This window comes from Aricia agestis, chromosome 1, assembly GCF_905147365.1.
Source record: "Aricia agestis chromosome 1, ilAriAges1.1, whole genome shotgun sequence".
NCBI lineage: Eukaryota > Metazoa > Arthropoda > Insecta > Lepidoptera > Lycaenidae > Aricia > Aricia agestis.
In genome coordinates, this window is record NC_056406.1 from 8,234,000 (window position 1) to 8,253,929 (window position 19,930).

General features: G+C 36.6%; 2 protein-coding genes across 3 annotated transcripts in view; one reads left to right on the top strand and one right to left on the bottom strand.

Moving 5' to 3' along the window:
* LOC121725237 (tubulointerstitial nephritis antigen-like) overlaps window positions 1–15,007 on the top strand; it is a 38,780-nt gene extending 23,773 nt beyond the window's left edge. The window contains exons 4-9 of the mRNA XM_042112097.1: window positions 4,781–4,959; window positions 8,048–8,228; window positions 9,761–9,895; window positions 10,524–10,720; window positions 13,766–13,905; window positions 14,301–15,007. Coding sequence (XP_041968031.1) covers window positions 4,781–4,959; window positions 8,048–8,228; window positions 9,761–9,895; window positions 10,524–10,720; window positions 13,766–13,905; window positions 14,301–14,435 — 967 coding nt within the window. The 3' untranslated portion in view covers window positions 14,436–15,007. The remainder of the gene's footprint in view (window positions 1–4,780; window positions 4,960–8,047; window positions 8,229–9,760; window positions 9,896–10,523; window positions 10,721–13,765; window positions 13,906–14,300) is intronic.
* On the bottom strand, window positions 1,123–19,510 carry LOC121725245 (biogenesis of lysosome-related organelles complex 1 subunit 6-like). Of its 2 annotated transcripts, XM_042112119.1 has the most exons (7): window positions 19,381–19,510; window positions 19,141–19,269; window positions 18,812–18,899; window positions 18,308–18,394; window positions 17,979–18,076; window positions 3,130–3,139; window positions 1,123–1,133 (listed from the first exon to the last, which is right to left on the bottom strand). In XM_042112119.1, exons 1-5 carry the CDS (start codon window positions 19,395–19,397, stop codon window positions 18,008–18,010), a joined length of 390 nt encoding a protein of 129 aa, XP_041968053.1. In that variant the 5' UTR covers window positions 19,398–19,510; the 3' UTR covers window positions 1,123–1,133; window positions 3,130–3,139; window positions 17,979–18,007. The 2 variants fall into 2 exon arrangements, with proteins under 2 accessions (XP_041968053.1, XP_041968044.1); XM_042112110.1 differs by lacking the exons at window positions 1,123–1,133; window positions 3,130–3,139 and having other exon boundaries at window positions 17,923–18,076.
* Between the last annotated feature and the right edge of the window lie 420 nt (window positions 19,511–19,930).

The following is a 19,930-nucleotide window of genomic DNA, read 5'->3' on the forward strand; positions in this document are numbered from 1 at the left end:
TTTAAGTATTTTTAACAGTTTTTGGTCTATGAAAGATCTTATGAACCTTCCACTTTGCCTAAAACGTAAGCTCGTGGACATGTTTAGACATGTGGAGCGATAATGTATGAAGAAAAAAAATTTTTTAATGGCATAGCAATAGAAAGTTGCTCTTTGATGAGTAAATTCTGCATACAAAATATAGTTTACTTGTCTTAATGTTATGAGGTGCCCCAACCCAATTGAAAATTAAAAAAAGACGAATTTTTTTGAAAACATTGGTTTAGTTTTGACAAATAGTATTTTTCTATACTTATTTGCTGTTCCTTGGAAAAAATCTACATTGTAATACATTAAATATAAGCCTGATGCCTTAGCCAAGACCTTTTCTTTATCGCTTTTCTATAGAATCACCGATTAAAATGTATGGAATTGACTTAAAAATTCGCGAATATGACGTTGACGTTCGATGATTTTGATCGATGATTCTATAAAGAATCGATAAAGAAAAGGTCTTGACCACAGGTCTGGTTAGTGGTATCAATGTTTTTATCGAGAAAATTTAAATATTTATGATATATTATCAAGGAATGATCACCAGAAAAAAGGATATTGTTTGGTATTAAATGGTTTTTTTTTATTTCACAATTAGGCATTTCAAATAAAAAACTACTACAATAGTTTGTTAATTACTTCTTTCATAAAACGAATAACATTTCCTTTGAAAACTATATTCACAGCTGTACCATCACAGCCAGCTTTTCTGCCATCAAAATAAATTCTGCGTATACTTTTATATTTGGGATCTGCATCGTGTGTGCTGATCTGTTTTTCATTATTTCTCATCGCATTTTTAACGATCAATGACAGCACGAATCCTTATATTATGATGATATAATAATACGTTGGTATTATTATATCATCATATAAGGATCAACATCTTTTAACACAGATAAAGAAGCAGATAGACAGATAGCTATAATAGCAGCTGCTCTGTCAGAGACTCAGGTACGATCGCATACGAGAGCTAATGATGGAAAATTGAATCTCTTTTTCTTGGGTGGCTGAGCAGCTACTTATTTCGGCGATTGATTAGCTTGTAGAAGCTACAAGAAGAAGCTACAATCGCTGGAACTCGTTCTTTCGGTTGTTAAGTCATCATGCAAAGAACGAGAACAAGACGTCTGGTTAGGATCCATTATCTCTTTGTTACGAAGTCATTCTTTGTCTTGTATTTTTATTTTCTTCATATTTTTTAGTCGCATTTATATCTAAACGGCCTATTATCAATTTTCTTGCAGTTATTTAATCAAGTAAAAACCTAATATACTTCTTTTTTGGGAAGCGACGCTTTTCGCCAGATATGTAAAATTTCCGTAGCCAGTCTTTGGGATACATCATGAAATGTCGGCTCTTTTGTTGTTTTGTCCAGCTTTGATTCATATTAATTAATAATTATGTAATTTTTATAACAGAAATATGAGTTGGTAGTTGAGAAACTGGTAACTTCTCCGATAAACCAAAAACGGGATAACATGTCTCTTTTCGTGTTTTGACGACATATTATGACTGTAATAAAGAGAAATACTGGGTATAAATTATATCGAAAATAGTATTTTATCAACAATAAGAAAATAGTATTTTAACAACAATAAACAGGAATTTAAAAATATTACTTAAAGGAGTTTATTTTCTTGTGGGTAGTGCTTAAAATCACTGTTTCTCACAAGCAGAATTACAATAATAGCGCGCACTTTATGGCGTTCAGACAACGATTGAAAAATGCAATGAAATCACCTCTCCTGCCTCAATCTCCCCATCTATCTGAGCAATATTCAAGCTTAAACAGTTACGAACGTAACGGAATTTACGGAATACACATAATATAATTCAGCGTTAATTTGGCAATATTAGAAGTTGGTGGTTTTTGACAAAGTTTTTCGAATTTCTCTAAAGTTCATGACGTTGGGGGCACCTCTAAATTTATTAATATGATCTAAATAAAATTTTGTATGTATATTTGTGAACAATAACAGCAACTTTTTATAGGTATGCCGAAACGAATATCAAAAAAAACATTTTTCGCTCCACCCTAATGTTTATCTTGCCTATTCTGACCAACGGCGCCCAATCATGGTCTTTGACAGTTTCACAGAAGTCCCGACTCGGAGTCTGCCAACGAGCTATGGAACGCAGAATCTTAGGTGTAAAAAGGATCGACTGCGTCGGAAATACCACTCTGCGTTCCCAAACGAAGCTCATTGATGTAGGCAGAAAGGCAGCTAGCCTAAAGTGGAGCTGGGCAGGGCACGTCTCCCGTATGCACCCGGACAGGCGCGTTTAATTTCGGAGTGGCTACCGACTGGTCGGCGTAATAGAGGCCGGCCCAAAAAAAGGTGGCGCGACGAATGGGCATTGTCCAAAAAAAATCACATGTACTTTTTATATTTTTTTTCGTTAAAATAGGGTATTTTAAGAATATAAATTAAATAATTTTGAAATTCATTGGCTAGTTTTTTCTCAATAATTTTTTAAAGTTTCGCTCTGACGTCATCATCGGCGGCCAATTGACCTCTGTAGTGTTTTAAATTTCCTTTCAATCTTATTTATAATGGCTGGTTCGTCAATTGCAAGTTCTTATTATGTGAAAGCTGATACGAGAAGCTTACCAAAAGTTCGAAACGTAATGTTGGTCGAATTTATTGCTAACTAGCTGTTGCCCGCGACTTCGTCCGCGTGGACTTCAGTTTATAGCGCGCGATGTCAACAAAATTGGTGTCAAAAGCTTTTATAAAAAAACCCTGGTACCCCTTAAATCAATACAGCTGTGTAGTGTGCACACAATAAGTACTTTATTTTTTATATTAAACTTTATATTTTATGCGAAATTTCAAAGCATATTTAGCCCCCCAATTACACAACTTTACCCATAAACTATTTATCATTGATAGGTTTAGCCCCAATTTCACCAACGTCTGTTAGTGTTAACAGCTTGTTAAAATGTCCTGTCTTCTCTTTCATTCATATGAAAAACGAAACAGCTAACGTGATACTAATTCGATCATTAACTTTAACAGTCGTTGGTGAAATTTGGTCTTAAGGTTACGCCTGCACAGATAAAGTATTGAGTTATTTAATACCGTAGAATAGATATAACAATCGAAAAAAATCGAGACTTAAATATAAGATGATACCACCTCTTATAGAAAGACTTTTGAGCAAGCGTCAGCGCGATGTAGAAGACGCACGGCGCCATCTATTATGAATTTTTTGAACAAATTTATGACCCTTACAACCCTTTTTTCCAGTAAAAAAGTAGCCTATGTCCTTTCTCAGGCTTTAGACTATCGGTATACAAAATTTCATTACAATCGGTTCGGTAGTTTTGGCGTGAAAGCAAGACAGACAGACAGACAGACAGACAGAGATACTTTCGCATTTATAATATTAGTATGGATTATAATATTATTAAACATCATATTCTAACGTATTAAAAACTATAAACAAAAACATACTAACTAATAAGTATGATTAGTTCTATGTTACAATAAAGTAAAAAATAAAACGCCATCTGTTGAATCGTATTAGAACTAAAATGTTCATTCCATCGATATATTTCTGGATTTTTTATAATATTATACATAAAATATGTTTAAGATTTTTGAAATTTTATTTTAATACACATCCAAGACCCAGGAAAATTTAAAACTTTTTGTTCCGCCTGCGGGACTCGAACCCAGGACCCCCGGGATGAGCGCTGGCCACGCGCAATGCGAATTCATTTTCATCGAAATTTTCATGGAAATAAGATATTTTCCCACATCAAAATGTAGCCTATGTCCTTTCTCAGACTCTAGAATAACTGTATACAAAATTTCATTGCAATCGGTTCAGTAGTTTTGGCGTGAAAGCAAGACAGACAGACAGACAGAGATACTTTCGCATTTATAATATTAGTATGGATTTAACGCCATTGAAGGTCAAACTAAGGTTAAACATATTTGTTCAAAAATATGAGTAACTAATGGGTATTTTTTTCTTTTATATACAAAAAAACGATCACTGACCTTATTCCTCGAAATGTTTTTGTAATGAGCAAAATTAAAAAAAAATGGACAATCCCCATTGGATGCGTTCGACAAAGAGTGGCCAGTAACATCACAAGATCGCCAATTATGGAACAAAAGAGGGGAGGCCTTTGCCCAGCAGTGGGACACAGTGGGCCAATAATAATAATAATTTTTAACAGAATAAGATCCGCTAAAGTTAGATAATTATTTCAATGGAAATACGGACATATTACTCGTACATCTCAACAGTCATTAGGACATGATCAAAGTAGCATTATTCAATGGAATACGATCATTAGATTCATAAGAATGCGACTTGTCTAATAAAATATAATCGCTTTTGCACACAGTATAGTAATATAATATACTATAGGTCAGTATAGATGATACGGTCTCTACAAATAATATGCCCCTTGCTGACCTCAACTATATTTCTCGATTCGGTCATATTATATGGCTACATGACTTCATTTGGCATTTATTGGCATTCAAATTAATTATTTAACGAATGATACATATTCAAGATTCAGGCGTCTGCCACCATAAATCATTATTAATTTATGTAGGTAAAGGTCAATATTTCTTTTATACTTTGTTCCTGCAAAAAAAGTCCGCATTGATTAAAGGAAAACTAGATTTGCATCAAACGATGCTAAAGGAAATCAGCAATATTTGTAACTCTGTTGACATACGGTATACCAGAAAATTGCTCACAACTCTTTTCTTTCCAGCCAATGCATCGCAGACGAGAACAATCCAAACGGGGGTAGATGGAGTTGCGAGAAGGACGAGTGTCTCATGAGCGACGAGGTGGTGAACGGAGTCAGCAGGGCAGGCCTGGGCTGGAGGGCCAGGAACTACACACAGTTCTACGGCAAGAAACTTCAGGATGGCATCAAGTTTAAACTTGGTATGTTAACTAGACCCTGTTTCCGTTCATTTCAGTGATCTAAAGAAAGCTGATGAGGTTATAATCCTACTAATTCAAAAATCGCGTATTAAAACCCTAATAAAGAAGTTTGACCCTAAGGTTAAATTAAGACCGCAACGCTACGCGTAGCTGCCGTGCCGATGCATTACTAAATTTAAAGCTTATTTGCACCAAAAAGTGTATTATGGAAATATTAGAGACAATTATTGAGAGAGAGAGAAATTGAAAAATTAGAGCTTGTCCTGTGCTTAGAAAAGTCAAGGTCCGGGCGTTTGAATTGTTCTACTTTTATCCCCTTTTTCCCCTACATGGTACTCCAAAAGGCAATTTAAATTTTTATGTTAAGGTTATTGATTAATGTGTTTAGACTTAGGGCGTGTTTCACCACTTCCTGACAAAGTGTCCGATAGGCTATCCACAACTTATTTGACAGATTCTCCATATTCTATCTGTCAAGTTAAGTGGTAGATAGCCTATCCGGCACTTATCAGGAAGTGGTGAAACAGCCCCTTAGAGTTGCAAGCTTGAGGCTATTGTACTTTGATTAAGCATTAAAATCTGTAGTTGCATTCGACATGCTGACCCACAGTGAAAGGATAACCTTCTAACGTTATTAAGCGGTACATGACAATGAAAGTCTAGAATCTAGACTTTATTGTAACCTGCCTAGTACTACTTTCTCTTACAAACGTAGCGATTAATCGCTCTACTTTTACTATTAATCCGCTGGACTGCACAATGCACTACGGAACACTTGAGTGAAATGCAAATAAATGGTGTGTAGCTTTAATCTCGTGTTATTTAAAGAGAAAAATCTTTATACCAAATGTATTACTAACCAATAACCATACCAACTCGAAAATTTTATTGCATTCGAAATATTTAGGTATTTACTCTATGGTTTCAGGACATTTTCGTATCGGTTTTACGATAATGAACGCATTACTTTTGCTAATAAAAGATTATTAAACGTACCAGCCATACCTGTCTTCTAAAAATTACTTCCTACTAGAAACACCTAGAAGCGAGAACTTCCTAGAGAACACGGCATTTTGCAAACAGGTGCCTTACTCCCGAAACTGATATCGATTTCGATTTTCGATTTCAACGGTTTTTTTAAACTTTAGACACCTAAAATATGTCTAAAAAATGTCAAAAAACCGTTGAAATCGAAAATCGAAATCGATATCAGTTTCGGGAGTAAGGCACCTGATGTCTTCGTAGATTCGATAATATCAGAGCTACAGGAAAACATTAGTGACAAATGATAACATTCCAAAATCAACGCAACTAGGTCACTGCTAATGACTCTTATCATAAAATCTAGACACAATATGCATATCAGTAGTATTTATCTACACCTCAAATTTTAAGTCCAACCAAATAAACATAGATAGTAGATACTATAGAGGTGTAACAAAACTAAGTGAAAATTCTTTAGGGTGTGTAATGTGTATGTGTGTAATGTCTTGTAGAGAGTTCACTGTGAAAGTAGCAGCGCTGAAAGGCCATTTTTTGAGATTTGTATTTTGTATGGGCAACCGCCCCAGCGTCAAGAGTTTCCTCATACAAAAGTGGAAAAAATAAAACATGAGAGGTGTCAAGGGACACCCGGATGGAACGAAGTTCTAATAAAAAAAATAAAAAAAGAGAGAGAGAGAGAGAAACACGCGCTACCGCACGGCTTACAACTATAGCATTTTTGCTCTAGTTGTAATATACCGACACTTTTGTGTCATGTCGTTACAACTTTTTTCGTCTATCACCCTTTCGCAACGCGCGATAAGGTTCTTCGTTCCAAAATTTGCTCTTTCAGCTCTGCTACTTTTACAGTGAACTCTACTCACGGGACTCATTCATACACACCCTAAACTCTAAAGTGTTATCACTTAGTTTTGTCCATGTGTGATTGAGTGGTTTTTGTCAGTCTAATTGTTCTCTGAGATATAATTATAAGTTTTGTTGTTATCTTCATTGTTTTCCAATTAGATGACTCAAGATCGGATAGAAGTAGTTTTTTTTTTAATTATGAAATAAGGGGGCAAACGAGCAAACGGGTCACCTGATGGAAAGCAACTTCCGTCGCCCATGGACACTCGCAGCATCAAAAGAGCTGCAAGTGCGTTGCCGGCCTTTTAAGAGGGTAGGGAAGGGAAGGGAATAGTTGAGGGTAGGGAAGGGAATAGGGTAGGGGTTAGGGGATTGGGCCTCCGGTAAACTCACTCACTCGGCGAAACACAGCGCAAGCGCTGTTTCACGCCGGTTTTCTGTGAGAACGTGGTATTTATCCGGTCGAGCCGGCCCATTCATGCCGAAGCATGGCTCTCCCAAAGTTTATTTGGTATACAAGCAACGTGTGTAAAAACTGTACCAGCGCAGCGTTCTCTGTAATTTATATGTGGTTATTGATTGACATTGTTATTAATAACATAATTATTTGATATTTGCAAAAAATTGGCTGTTATTACTTATTGATGAGCTACCTATATGACTCACTATTTTCTATTTAGATCATCGGTCTTTGACTCACGCAAAAACGGGTTCTAGCTACTCGAACAAATTCTGTAAAGTAATAAATAGATAAGGCTACGTTGGGCTTTGGAAGACCATGATGATTGTCAATAATATTGTGAAGTTGTCTATATCGTGGAAAATCACACACGAACAATGAACATGTCCCTTTACACCATCTTCATCTTTCCCAAAGTGGGCGATAACGCCCCCTTGCGGGCGCTGGAGGTCCAAAGGCGGTGTGGGACCCAGAAAAAAAATGGGGGTGTTGTGTAGAGGCTTCGGTTGGGGGTGATATTTTATTTCATCTGAATGCATTTTAAATTGAAACAATGGGGGCGCTAAAACATTATTTGTTCTCAAAGTGGGCAGTAGACAATATAAGTTTGGGAACCCCTGCTTTACACGGTCACAATCGCTTGTATCGTATAGAAAGCTCCCGTCAATATCATCTCCACAATGAGAAGCCGCAGAAGATCTTTAAGGGATACAATTTTGTATTTCACTTCCCACTTGAAAAATATTACCTGTATGAAACTTTACTCGTTTGTCACAGGAACACTCCCACTCACTGCGGAGACTCAGCGCATGGTGCCCATCCGCTACGAGAAGGACATCGCGTACCCCAACAACTTCGACTCCAGGACACGCTGGCCGCAGTTCATCTCCCCCATCGTCGACCAAGGCTGGTGCGGCTCCGACTGGGCCGTCTCCATCGCTTCCATTGCTTCTGATAGGTAAGGAGCTTTTCCGGCTTCAGAGGGAACTGTTTAAAAATTACCTAAACAAAGACCAAATGCAGTAAAATAAAATATCTTTTTATTCAAAATGGGTACATATCATGATACACTTTTTGAAAGTCGAACGAAGAAACTGCCTACCACCGGTTCGGGAACTACCCCGCCGAGAAGAACCGGCGTAAGAAACTCGCACGGGGTCATCTTTTACTAAAAAAATGGAAAATTACAATGTTATGGCTTACAGCTATGTAACAAAAATAAAAGAAAAGTAACCTGCATGGAGCCACCCTATTCCGAAGGAGTGCTATCCTCGATGAAATCGTTGACTTTATAATACGCTTTAGCACACAAACGTTCTTTAACTGCTTTTTTAAAATTGTTTAAAGGTAGATTTTGAACACTTTCTGGGATTTTAATTTTAGAAACTTTAAAGAATTTGCTTACTTTGGCTAGTCTGAACATTGGTATTGCTAACTTGTTCTTATTTCTAGTGTTTACATTATGATTATCACTTTTCTTTTTGAAAATATTTATGTTCTTTCTAACATATATGAGATTTTTCAAAATGTATTGAGATGCGACGGTCAGAATTCCTATTTCTTTAAAAAAAGCCCAAGCAGAAGTTAGCACGAGAATTGCAAACAGTAACATTAAAGCAGTCTTAGGACGTCTCGATATAAGCGTGCAAAAACTAGGTAGCTGATCTTTAAAAACCAAAATAAAATAAAAATACGAAGGCTAGAAGAGCAGAACTGTAAAGCTCGATTCCTATTAATTGTTAATTAGGATATCAATTATGTAAATGTATTAAAACAAGTTACAAGTTGAATTTTATCAATTAGTGCATTCATTATGCATCTATAAACCGATTTTAATCATTGATAATATTTTCCTCAAAGAGAAGAAAATCAATGTAGAGTTATAATACAAGCCTCAAATTATACTTCCTACTCCTCCTCTGATTAAATTCGTTGCGGGTCCCAAGACAGCTTTAGCATGTCCCTCGGGCTCCCTGAGATCATATCAAAGGGTTTTCGTGGTTGGCTACCGCTGTCGATCCTGGCGACACAGGAGATACAGTGGTGGGAATGTGTGGTGCCAAAGCCCGTTTAAAAAAAGCCTCAAATTAAAATGATCTTCAATATCGTTTAGTTTCTTTAATATAGCCTCCGTCAGCTTGTACGCGAAACGCAAAGAGCACTTCAGTTAAAAATAAACCGCTTGAGCTTGTACGAGCGAAGGCTTTGAAGCTTTATTTTTCTTAAGTCGCATTATGATCTCTTAAAACTCTTAAAATATGCTAATCTGAATAATCGTTTGCCCTATTATACAGATAAGAGATCCTTTGTTACAAGTAGGTAGTTTAGGTTAAGGTTATGGTAAAGATCTAGAGCAGGATAACGGCAGACGTCAGAGCGAGGTTATCATACATTTGAATTTCGCTTATCGAAATTCTGCGTTGCTATTTTTGGTTCATCTTTGAACTATGAATAAATCAACGGAATATTGATCAGATTTTTTTGTTATAGATTCGCAATTCAATCGAATGGCGCCGAGAGGATGATCCTCAGCCCGCAGAGCCTGCTCTCCTGCAACCGCCGCCAACAGAAAGGCTGCGAGGGTGGCCACATCGACGTTGCATGGAACTTCGCTAGGAATGAGGGGTAAATATTGGATTACTCGTCTTGTCACCGCAGTATCTGGTGATATATGTCTGCGCTTGCGTGCAGGTATATGTCTACCAGAATCTGATGGCAAATTTTGATGGCAGATTTTCAAAAAATATCCTTGATCATTGGATAAATTTTTATATTTGCATGTTTCACACACAGAATAAGCCGCTAAAGGTAAAAAAGGATCATTTTTTTTATTCCAATTACCCCGGTATTGCTAGAGTCAACTTATTTTCTCACTTGCCATCAGATTCTGGTAGACCTATACCTGCACGCAAGCGCAAGTCTGCAGGTGCCGTAAATTTGATAGATGTAGGTAATCAAACACCTCGGAAAACGCTATGGAAAATGTTCATTGGAAGTATTTATGTATACTAAGTAGAGTCATAAACTCTACAACGCGGAAGTATACATTCCATGTAATATCACTACATTCTGCTTACTGATACAGTTTCCCACGCAGCTAATTGTAAAATCGTAATCTGTAACGACCGTAATCAAATAAAACTTCTTATAAGAAAAAATTATAACTACGAGTAAACATAGATAAGAAAATTTTGTTTCGTTGAAATACAATATTTTTGAGAAAAAATAATAAATTCGCTATTTTTATAAACAGCTTACTCGACGAGGAATGCTTCCCTTACACGGCGAACGTGACAAGATGTCCCTTCAAGCCCAGAGGGTCCCTCATCCAAGACGGCTGCAGGCCGGCCGTGCGCAGGCGCACCTCGCGGTACAAGGTGGGACCGCCCGGCAGGCTCGACAAGGAACAGGACATCATGTTCGACATCATGGAATCCGGCCCTGTGCAAGGTAGGGATGTCTCCTGAATAGAATAAAAAGAAGGAACATAGACCATATTCACTAGGGTGAAATACTTGGTGGTGCCCTGCGAGCGGTTTTGCACTACTAAGCCCGAACGCCTGACAAAATGGTGCAAAGTATAAGAGCCCGATTTAGCCATTTAGCCGCTCCGGGCAAATATCATTTTCACCGTCCATTACATACAGGAAACTATTATAAATCATGAGCTAATTTTGTTAGGGGATGATAAGGGAATATTCAAGCTAAAGTAGGTTGGATGGTAAAATTCTCAAAGTTGGATGGTGGATGGCTAATGGCTAGGTTGAAACATAGGTAAATTTTTCCACCCCTCATTTTTTGCCACTCAGCCCCCCTAGACAAGTGCCAAAAGGGCCAGACGAACGCCTGGCTCGCCTCTCCTTTAGATCGGGCCCTGCAGTAGTAGCACTTTTAATAATTTTATCCGTCATCCGTGAATCTCGGTTCGGATCGGACGAAGTGCGCGAAACCGCTCTAGCTCTAATAGATAACATATTGGTCTAATCAATGTTATCAGCTGATGGGACTAAACGCTAGTCCAAGTAGCCGATCATAAAATTTTAAAACACCAATAAAACAATATTCTGTGGTCGCTACCAGTCGAGATAAATTACCTAATCGATAATATCACACGCGTTCCACAAGGTTAGGTGTAAAATATTAAGTAAACAATAATCGAGTCACTGAACTTATGACGTCAAGATAGAAATATCCATTTTAGTTTCCAATACAATACGGTCTAGAAGCTATATCTAATTGATCCTTTCATGGTTATAGTCCGAGAGATGACATCATTTATCGACTTGTCTCTACGTAGAATTGTAGTTCGGACAAAGCGAGTATCAAGATTAGCTAGCTTAGACGTCTGGACAACGATCTCGCTATCTTCAAGTGTTATTGCCGTCAGATTTGGAAACGATTATTCATGAAGGGACAGTACAGGCTGTGATAACCTACAACTGATCTTGATAGTTATATTATCTTTGATACACACAGACAGATGGTTATCTTTTTTTATCTGTCCTTAAACAAGGAGACGACAAACGGAAAAAACCTAGTTCCAATTGTTTTGTTTGATGGTACCGAAAAAATCAGAGTATGACATACTAATTGACCACACGTGTGCCAAATACGCACATTTTATGTAATATATGATAAAACATTGGTGAAAGCACCTCTGCCACCTTAAATATACCCAAACTATGAAAGAAATAGCGGGGCTAAAATGGTCACATTTAGCAATACCTCTCAATCAATTCAGCAAATGAATTGCCAAAACTGTCAAACTGACAAATGTCAAATCAGTACAAAAAATAAAAATACAGAAATGAATTGCAAGCAGATTTGCAACTTGCGATTTTAGAAAAATAAATCATATTATGATTCATATCATGATTCTTTAAAGCGACCATTTTAGCCCCGCAGGTACCTACTCCGAATGCCGACAGAAGAAAGACTTTTCACTTATTACCTTCTGAATTCTCTGACTTTTTTTTTTTTTATGAAATAAGGGGGCAAACGAGCAAAGTTGATGGAAAGCAACTTCCGTCGCCCATGGACACTCGCAGCATCAGAAGAGCTGCAGGTGCGTTGCCGGCCTTCTAAGGGGTAATAGGGGAGGGTAGGGAAGGGAATAGGGGAGGGTACGGGAGGAAATAGGGGAGGGTAGGGAAAGGAAAAGGGTAGGGGATTAGGCGTCCGGTAAACTCACTTACTCGGCGAAACACAGCGGAAGCGCTGTTTCACGCCGGTTTTCTGTGAGGACGTATCTCGTATCTCTCCGGTCGAGCCGGCCCATTCGTGCCGAAGCATGGCTCTCCCACGTCAAAAAGACTCTACTTTCTTTGAACAAATTAAAGTAGGTAACTTCTTATTGCTATTATCAAGCCAATAGCTTGTAGGTACATTGTATGTGAACACAACCTTGTACCGATACCTACTGAAGGGCAGATATGACTAAGGCACTCCAGCTGTAAGGATAATGCCGCCATATTAGTAGTTAAGTGATGACACTATTATATATTGAATACTTGAAATAATCCAAGGTCGCTCTTATATGGTGCAGAGTGGGTGGAAGCGTCTGAGTAGATCCATCATAGATGCATCCTTGTCGCTAAACGGAAGGATTTTGTCATCTGAACAAATCATCCTTTCAACACAATATAACAGACATTTATAAATATGAATTAAATTAATGGGGTCGTAAGTTTGAGTACCTACTAAAACAAGTAAAAATGATCTTGCCAAAAAATATCAGTACCTATCTATAGACTTGAAAACATCCAATAGCTGCTCAGTAATTTTTGTGTCATAGGTACAGGAATCTTGACTGATTCTCTAGTCACGTCTAGACCAGCTGTGGTACCCAATCTTTTTTTCATAGAGCCTGTCCAGATGAGGCGTTTTACGCGTTCAAAATGGTTTAACTTAACGTGGGCCGCCGATAAAGCCGCAGGTTCTAGGCATCACTTTTAAACCTAGCCTAACCTAACTATGTACTTAGCTAGGTAAACACTCACGCGGCTACGCTTTGGAAAAACAAATTAAATAAATATGGTTTCTGAAGTGTTTACTTTTCGTGTGTAGGTAAATTTTCCTACAAATTATTTATTATAGTATTAAACAGTAGGTACTTCATGTTGGTGTATTCTATTTTAAGGCTCCATATTACCATATATTACTATTATACAACGCTGACGCCATTACATTCGTCACAGATTTTCGGAATATCATTATAATATATCTTCTTAACATAAGAATTTGAATACAATACCAGATATCCATCCATCCTAAGCCTAATCTCAAGGCTTCTAAGGTCGGACCCTTCCATGACCCTTACGGAGTACAGACGCTAGCAATTATTTTTATAATTTTATTAAATTAGTTAAATAATATTCAGACTTATCGACTACGAATGACGCTCTTAAAAAATTACCTAATATTTTTGTACTGGGAGTCAAACACTCCCACTACATAATAAAATCAGCCGGTAATATGATGATGTATTATTTCCAGCTGTGATGACCGTGTACCAGGACTTCTTCCACTACCAGGACGGCATCTACCGCCGCAGCCCGTACGGCAACAACCGCTACCAGGGACTCCACAGCGTCCGCATTGTGGGCTGGGGAGAGGATTACCAGGGGAAATATTGGGTAAGGTCTACCAAAGCCATCATCCTGATTTTGACCTATATGAGAGTTTTATAAGCAGATAACTTTTAGGTATTATGAGGGACTTATCTGTCCCTTTAAAAGGAAGCTAAAGCCCACACCAAACACATGCGTAAGTCATAACTCACGCTCTACTTTGCAAAAAGCCGTCGAAGGCTCCATGCCAATCCACACATTTTTCGCGCACGGTGCAGGGTCCCACTTTATTTGCGTAGACCTTTGGCGACCTGTTGAATTTGTTTTCGTCTTCTTGGCTTCAGTTACAAGGGACTCAATGAAATATCTACTTCCAACGATATTTAAAACCCAAAAATTTTAAGATCGTAGGGGTTTAATAAAGTACCAACGAACGACGCCTAAACCGTAAATCCTTTCAGATCGTAGCCAACAGCTGGGGCCGGGAGTGGGGTGAGAACGGCTACTTCAGGATCGCGCGGGGCGACAACGAGTCCGGCATCGAGTCCTTCATCGTCACCGTCCTCGCCGACGTCACCGAGGCGCAGAGGAAATAACACAGGAGCCACCTGATCACGCCCCTGTGCGTCACCACGAAGGTGGTGCGCACCAGGAACGGCGTGATCCTTCTCAACACCACGAGAAACTTCGGTTAATCTGTGATCAGCTTTTAATCGATCAAATCCGATGTATTTTTTAGGTTACTGCCGTATGCTCTATCTGTGGTTATACACCGTGCAACTGTAAGATCACTTGACAAAAAAGTTCGGCCTTTAGTAGTCACTTTGGTGGGCCAAAATCTCCTTACTCTACCAAAGTGACTTACAATAGTGGCTTTATTTTTCACATGCCCTGATTGCCTCTCCAGTTTAGCCAAACGATTTTAAAGATGTACGCCACCTATACCTTGATTCACTTCCCCTGTACGACTCCAAGTGTAAAGAATATTAATTGTAATCATTAACCAAATGGGTTTTTTCCAAATTTCCGGAATCTCACCATGGAAATTTCGATGAAACGCGTATTTTTTTACCTGAAAATCGCAATGCCTATTTGCTTAAGTATTGACAATAGTTGTGTGAAGGTCGGAGGAATGCGTGATACGTGTAACATGACGGATTTTATATCACAGAAGAATTTCAGGAATGCTTATCTTATCTCTATTTTTGGAAGGTTTTGATAAAGCCTTTGAAAAATATGTTTACAGTATAAAGAGTAGCTCGGGTGATTTTTTATCTACTTATTTCAATGGTTATCATACAAAATAGTCAACTTATGTATAAAATATTAGTAAGTATCAAATTGCAAATCGATCGAAAAACGTACTTTTCTCGAAAATCAAATTATAAGGTCATTAAAGCCCATGTCAGAAAAAATCTAGAATCGCTGACAACTTTTTACGTATACGAGCCATAAAGAAGGGTCCAACATCTGATTATTTTTCAGCATCATAATTTATCTTTTATTAATTAAACAATTAAAGTAGAACTCTTTGATTATATTATCAAAGGTAGAACTCTTCATTATTTATGAAAGATAAGCATATTATATACTTAATGCCCGCTATTTTAAATAGAGTTTACACAATTGATTAACTGCCATTTTTGTACATTCGTGGAATAACCAGAATTCTCAAACACTGTCAATCACTAGTCTTAGTAAAAGTTACATCTAAGATATTTTAGCATCTCATTATAATATTAAAGTTAGCTTATAAGAATAGATAGGTCTTAAGTGTATTTTTCTAAACATATACGCAGTAAGTTTGCATGTAAACAATGTATTTTACACTTTAAAAGTAAATGTTGATTCATTGTATTGAAAATAACTTAATTAAGTGTAATTATCAGTATTTACCGACTAAAAAGAATTAAAGTGTGATTTTTAATGTAACTTCTCAGTTAAAAAATATATTCAGCATCACCGTTTTTTGGAAGTCAGTTAAAAACAGATAAGTTTCATACTTTGTCCATTTCTAACATTTTAATAGTAAATTCCGATTGGCTAGTATTATAATTGATATTAGACCTCATTAGTATTTGTCTAAATTAGTTTTACTTAGTTTTAACTACTGTTATGATTAACTAATTGTTACTTAACATAAGCGATTGTATTTATTTTTATTAATTTAATTACAAATAAATCAGTACAAAAATATATCTTGGCGTTTTTATTTTATAATAATGTAGTGCATTGAAATGAAGGCCAAGAGGCCCATGTTGGATGCGAGTAGCAGGAGATCGGTCATCTTGGCGTTCATTGAGAGAGGCCTCTGTCCAGCAGTGGACGACTATAGGCTGATATGATGATGATGATTGAAATGAAATAAAAATATAATGAATATAAATATTTTATTGACAGCAATATTACTTACCTATAAATAATTTAAAAGCATTAAAATATAACACAAATATAAGAGCCTCTTAGCAAATAAGTAGGTTGTACCTATTTAAAATAAGTATTCAAATATTTTTTCTAGACTGTAGTATACAATTCCAATATAATCATTATGTTGTCAATCAGCAATTTATATACATACGCAACATACGTCATCATAACACTTTTCGATAAATAACTAAGGAAGAGTAACTGTGTCAAAAAAGTTATTTTGTCCGCGAGTCTGCAAAATGTGACCCGAATACATGCAATTCGGTACACAATTTTGTGTTTTTATACAAGTGACAATTATTATTGTCAACGGCTTTATTTCCTAAATTTGAATGTTAGTGTTTCGTAGCTATTGTCATGCGGGCTCCACACTAGCGGCGCGAAAGCCCGCAAAGGCCGCGAGCCGCGAGTGTGGAGGGTTTCGCGGCAGTTCGCGGCTTCACGGCATTCCCCGTCCGCTGTCGGTTTTTTGGCCCGCGACATTTTGATAAGCACACTATGTAAGAGCAGCAGCAACAATGACTTCAACGTCCATTCACTCAAATGTGCGAATGTAAATGCGAAGACTGCGAGTGTAGAGGGTCGTATTTTTCTTTGGTCGTAGAATTTCTATTCTATTTATCCGCGTAGTGTTGATGGCGCGTAGCGCCCGTGAGTCGCGGCCGCAATTCGCGCCGCGAGTGTGGAGCCCGCTTCATATTTTAGTGTGCGAAAAAGAACCAAATTCAAAACGGTTGAAGTATGGGAGTTACGTTTCCTTAGTTTTTATTATTCGTAGCGCTTAACTGTATTTCTACATTACTTAATGCAAAAAGAGTACGGTACTTATTTCATAAAAAAAATTAAAACAATAATTACGTAAGTTTTGAAACGAAACCTAAACTATTTAGCAATAGCAAAAATATAAGATTGACAAATTGTAAACTAAGGTAATGGAATGTGATAAAATATTGTGTATACTTAATAATAACATAATCAATATATTTTTTCTTAAATAAAACAAATTATCTTCTCTTATTATTTTGAGGTGATGAAAATTTGCACGTTTTTAGGGTTCCGTACCCAAAGGGTAAAAACGGGACCCTATTACTGAGACTTTGATGTCTGTCCGTCTGTCTCCAGGCTGTAACTCAAAAACGGTAATAGCTAGAGAGTTGAAATTTTCACAGATTGTGTATATCTGTTGCCGCTATAACAACAAATACTAAAAACAAAATAAAATTAATATTTAAGGGGGGCTCCCGTACAACAAACATAATTTTTTTGACCTTTTTTGTAATCAATAATGGCAACAGCTAGGCACGTGAAATTTTCACAATATCCTTGATTTTATCTGTACTCTAATAATTCATAATAAAATTAAAATAAAATAAATATTTAACGGGGGCTCCCGTACAAAAACACAATTTTTCGCCTATTTTTCCACTATAACGGTACGGAACCCTTCGTGCGCGAGTCCGATTCGCACTTGGCCGATTTTTCAATATTGATTGTCAAGAGATATTCTTAAGACTACTAAATCTAAAGGAATAATTCTTTGCAAAAGCAATGTTATCTGGACACAGAATTATTAAATCATAATATTTATTACTTATACTTACCAATAATTTTTTTATATTTGGTAAGCACATATTATAAAAATTATAATATAATAAACAATGAACATTTCTTGCCTTCTATGATCAACTTACAATTTAATGTCCTTCTAAACAATTGGAAAGTAAATATTTAGCTTAAAAAACTAACTCATAGTAGGTTTTTGTTGGTTTGCTCGACTCTTAGCTACTTTTTCAACATTGGCCGCTCTCACCTAGAAAAAGTAATTATGTATTAGAAATAAGCAGTGCCCCGGACCAAAGACACATATAGTCTTAAGGGATGTTTCAATACATTTTTCTGGTACGAAAAGTAATAAAAGCATAACATACGTCCATACATACAACATACTGCATTTCTAATTTTAAGAAAAGTATAAAAAGGTTATGTTTGAAGAAATAACCTGTTAATAGTCAGATAATTTAGAAGATAAATTTAAACATACCTGTAAACTCTGTACTCGCTTATGCATTGCTGTCATAGAGTTTGATATTGAATTTAGTTTCTCTTTATTTGTTGCTATATCTGCTAACTGAAATGTGCAAGAATTAACACAATATTATAATATTATTATCTACCAATGTGTTTTATTTATGCGTTTTTATTAATTACATTATCTACAAATTATTTTGTAAAAAATTTACATTTTGTCAATCATAATTGTTTATGTTTCAACCATAAAGTTAATATACCTAGCGGAATAGAGCAAAAATCTCAAGCTGTCAAACGAAACTGAAATTGGTTTCATCTGTGTGTAAAAATATGTGTACACAACATGATTTCTATGAGATTAAATTGTCGACGTGCGGCACGTGCCGACTGGATGTCAAAAAAAGAGTGCTGCTGTCATGTATCATCTCTCGACATCTCTTTTATAGTGACATCTCGCTTGCTCAGGCCTTTGTTTGTCTATTCCACTAGGTATATTAACTTTATGGTTTCAACTTACCAAGGCATCTAGCATTGCATCATTTTGTAAGTCTTCCAAATGGTGTCTTTCCGTTGTAATCATTGTATGTACAGCTTCTTGTTTTTCACTAAAAAAAGGATTGATCTTACAAATATACAGTACAGGTTTAATTCCCCGTTGTGTTACTAAACGTATTGCTTAAAAGTTTGATTAGGAATTATGTTATTAATGCAGACTGATTGTATTCTATTTATATACTTACATAGTAACAATAAAATACTGCTTTTTTGCTTGACTTGGCGGGGGCACTACCGTGCCCCTAGATTAAGTTATAGTCGAAAAGAAATCTTTATACTTTTTATACTTACGTCAACTCTTTTAGATGCGTTTTCAGCGTTACCAAGGGAGGTTCGTATACCTCTAGCAATCCTTTTGCTAATAATTGCACAGTTTTTAAATCATCAGTCAAATTCATATTATTTTCATTTTCGGTTTTACTAAAATGGAAATTGTTCACATTATCATTTTTTACAAATTATGTTGCAGTAAAATTGTTTAAAAATTTATTGATAAGTAAATTGTTAAAAAGCTTGCAATAAAATATTTACCTTTGGGGTTCAGTCATTTTTTTAACGATTGTATAAGGAAAAACTAAAAAGGATAACCGGCAAATATAAATAAAATAGTATTTTAAACGTCGGCTTTAATATAAATTTATAAAAATTAACACATTTTATGCAATGATGCCTAAAAATCTAATTGTTTACGTTCCAAAATACTCATTTTCAAACTGTCAATGTCAAGTTTTGTCCAACTGTCAAGTGATACTTGATAGAAATATCAATCAGTTTGACATTGACAGTTTTTGAAAGTGTCAAACTAATTTTTTAATTAAATTTTAAACAAGTTGCAATAGGTGGGAGAGCCATGCTTCGGCATGAATGGGCCGGCTCGACCGGAGAAATACCGCGCTCTCACAGAAAACCGGTGTGAAACAGCGCTTGCGCTGTGTTTCGCCGAGTGAGTGAGTTTACCGGACGCCCAATCCCCTACCCTAATCCCTTCCCTACCCTACCCTATTCCCTCTTAAAAGGCCGACAACGCACCTGCAGCTCTTCTGATGCTGCGAGTGTCCATGGGCGACGGAAGTTGCTTTCC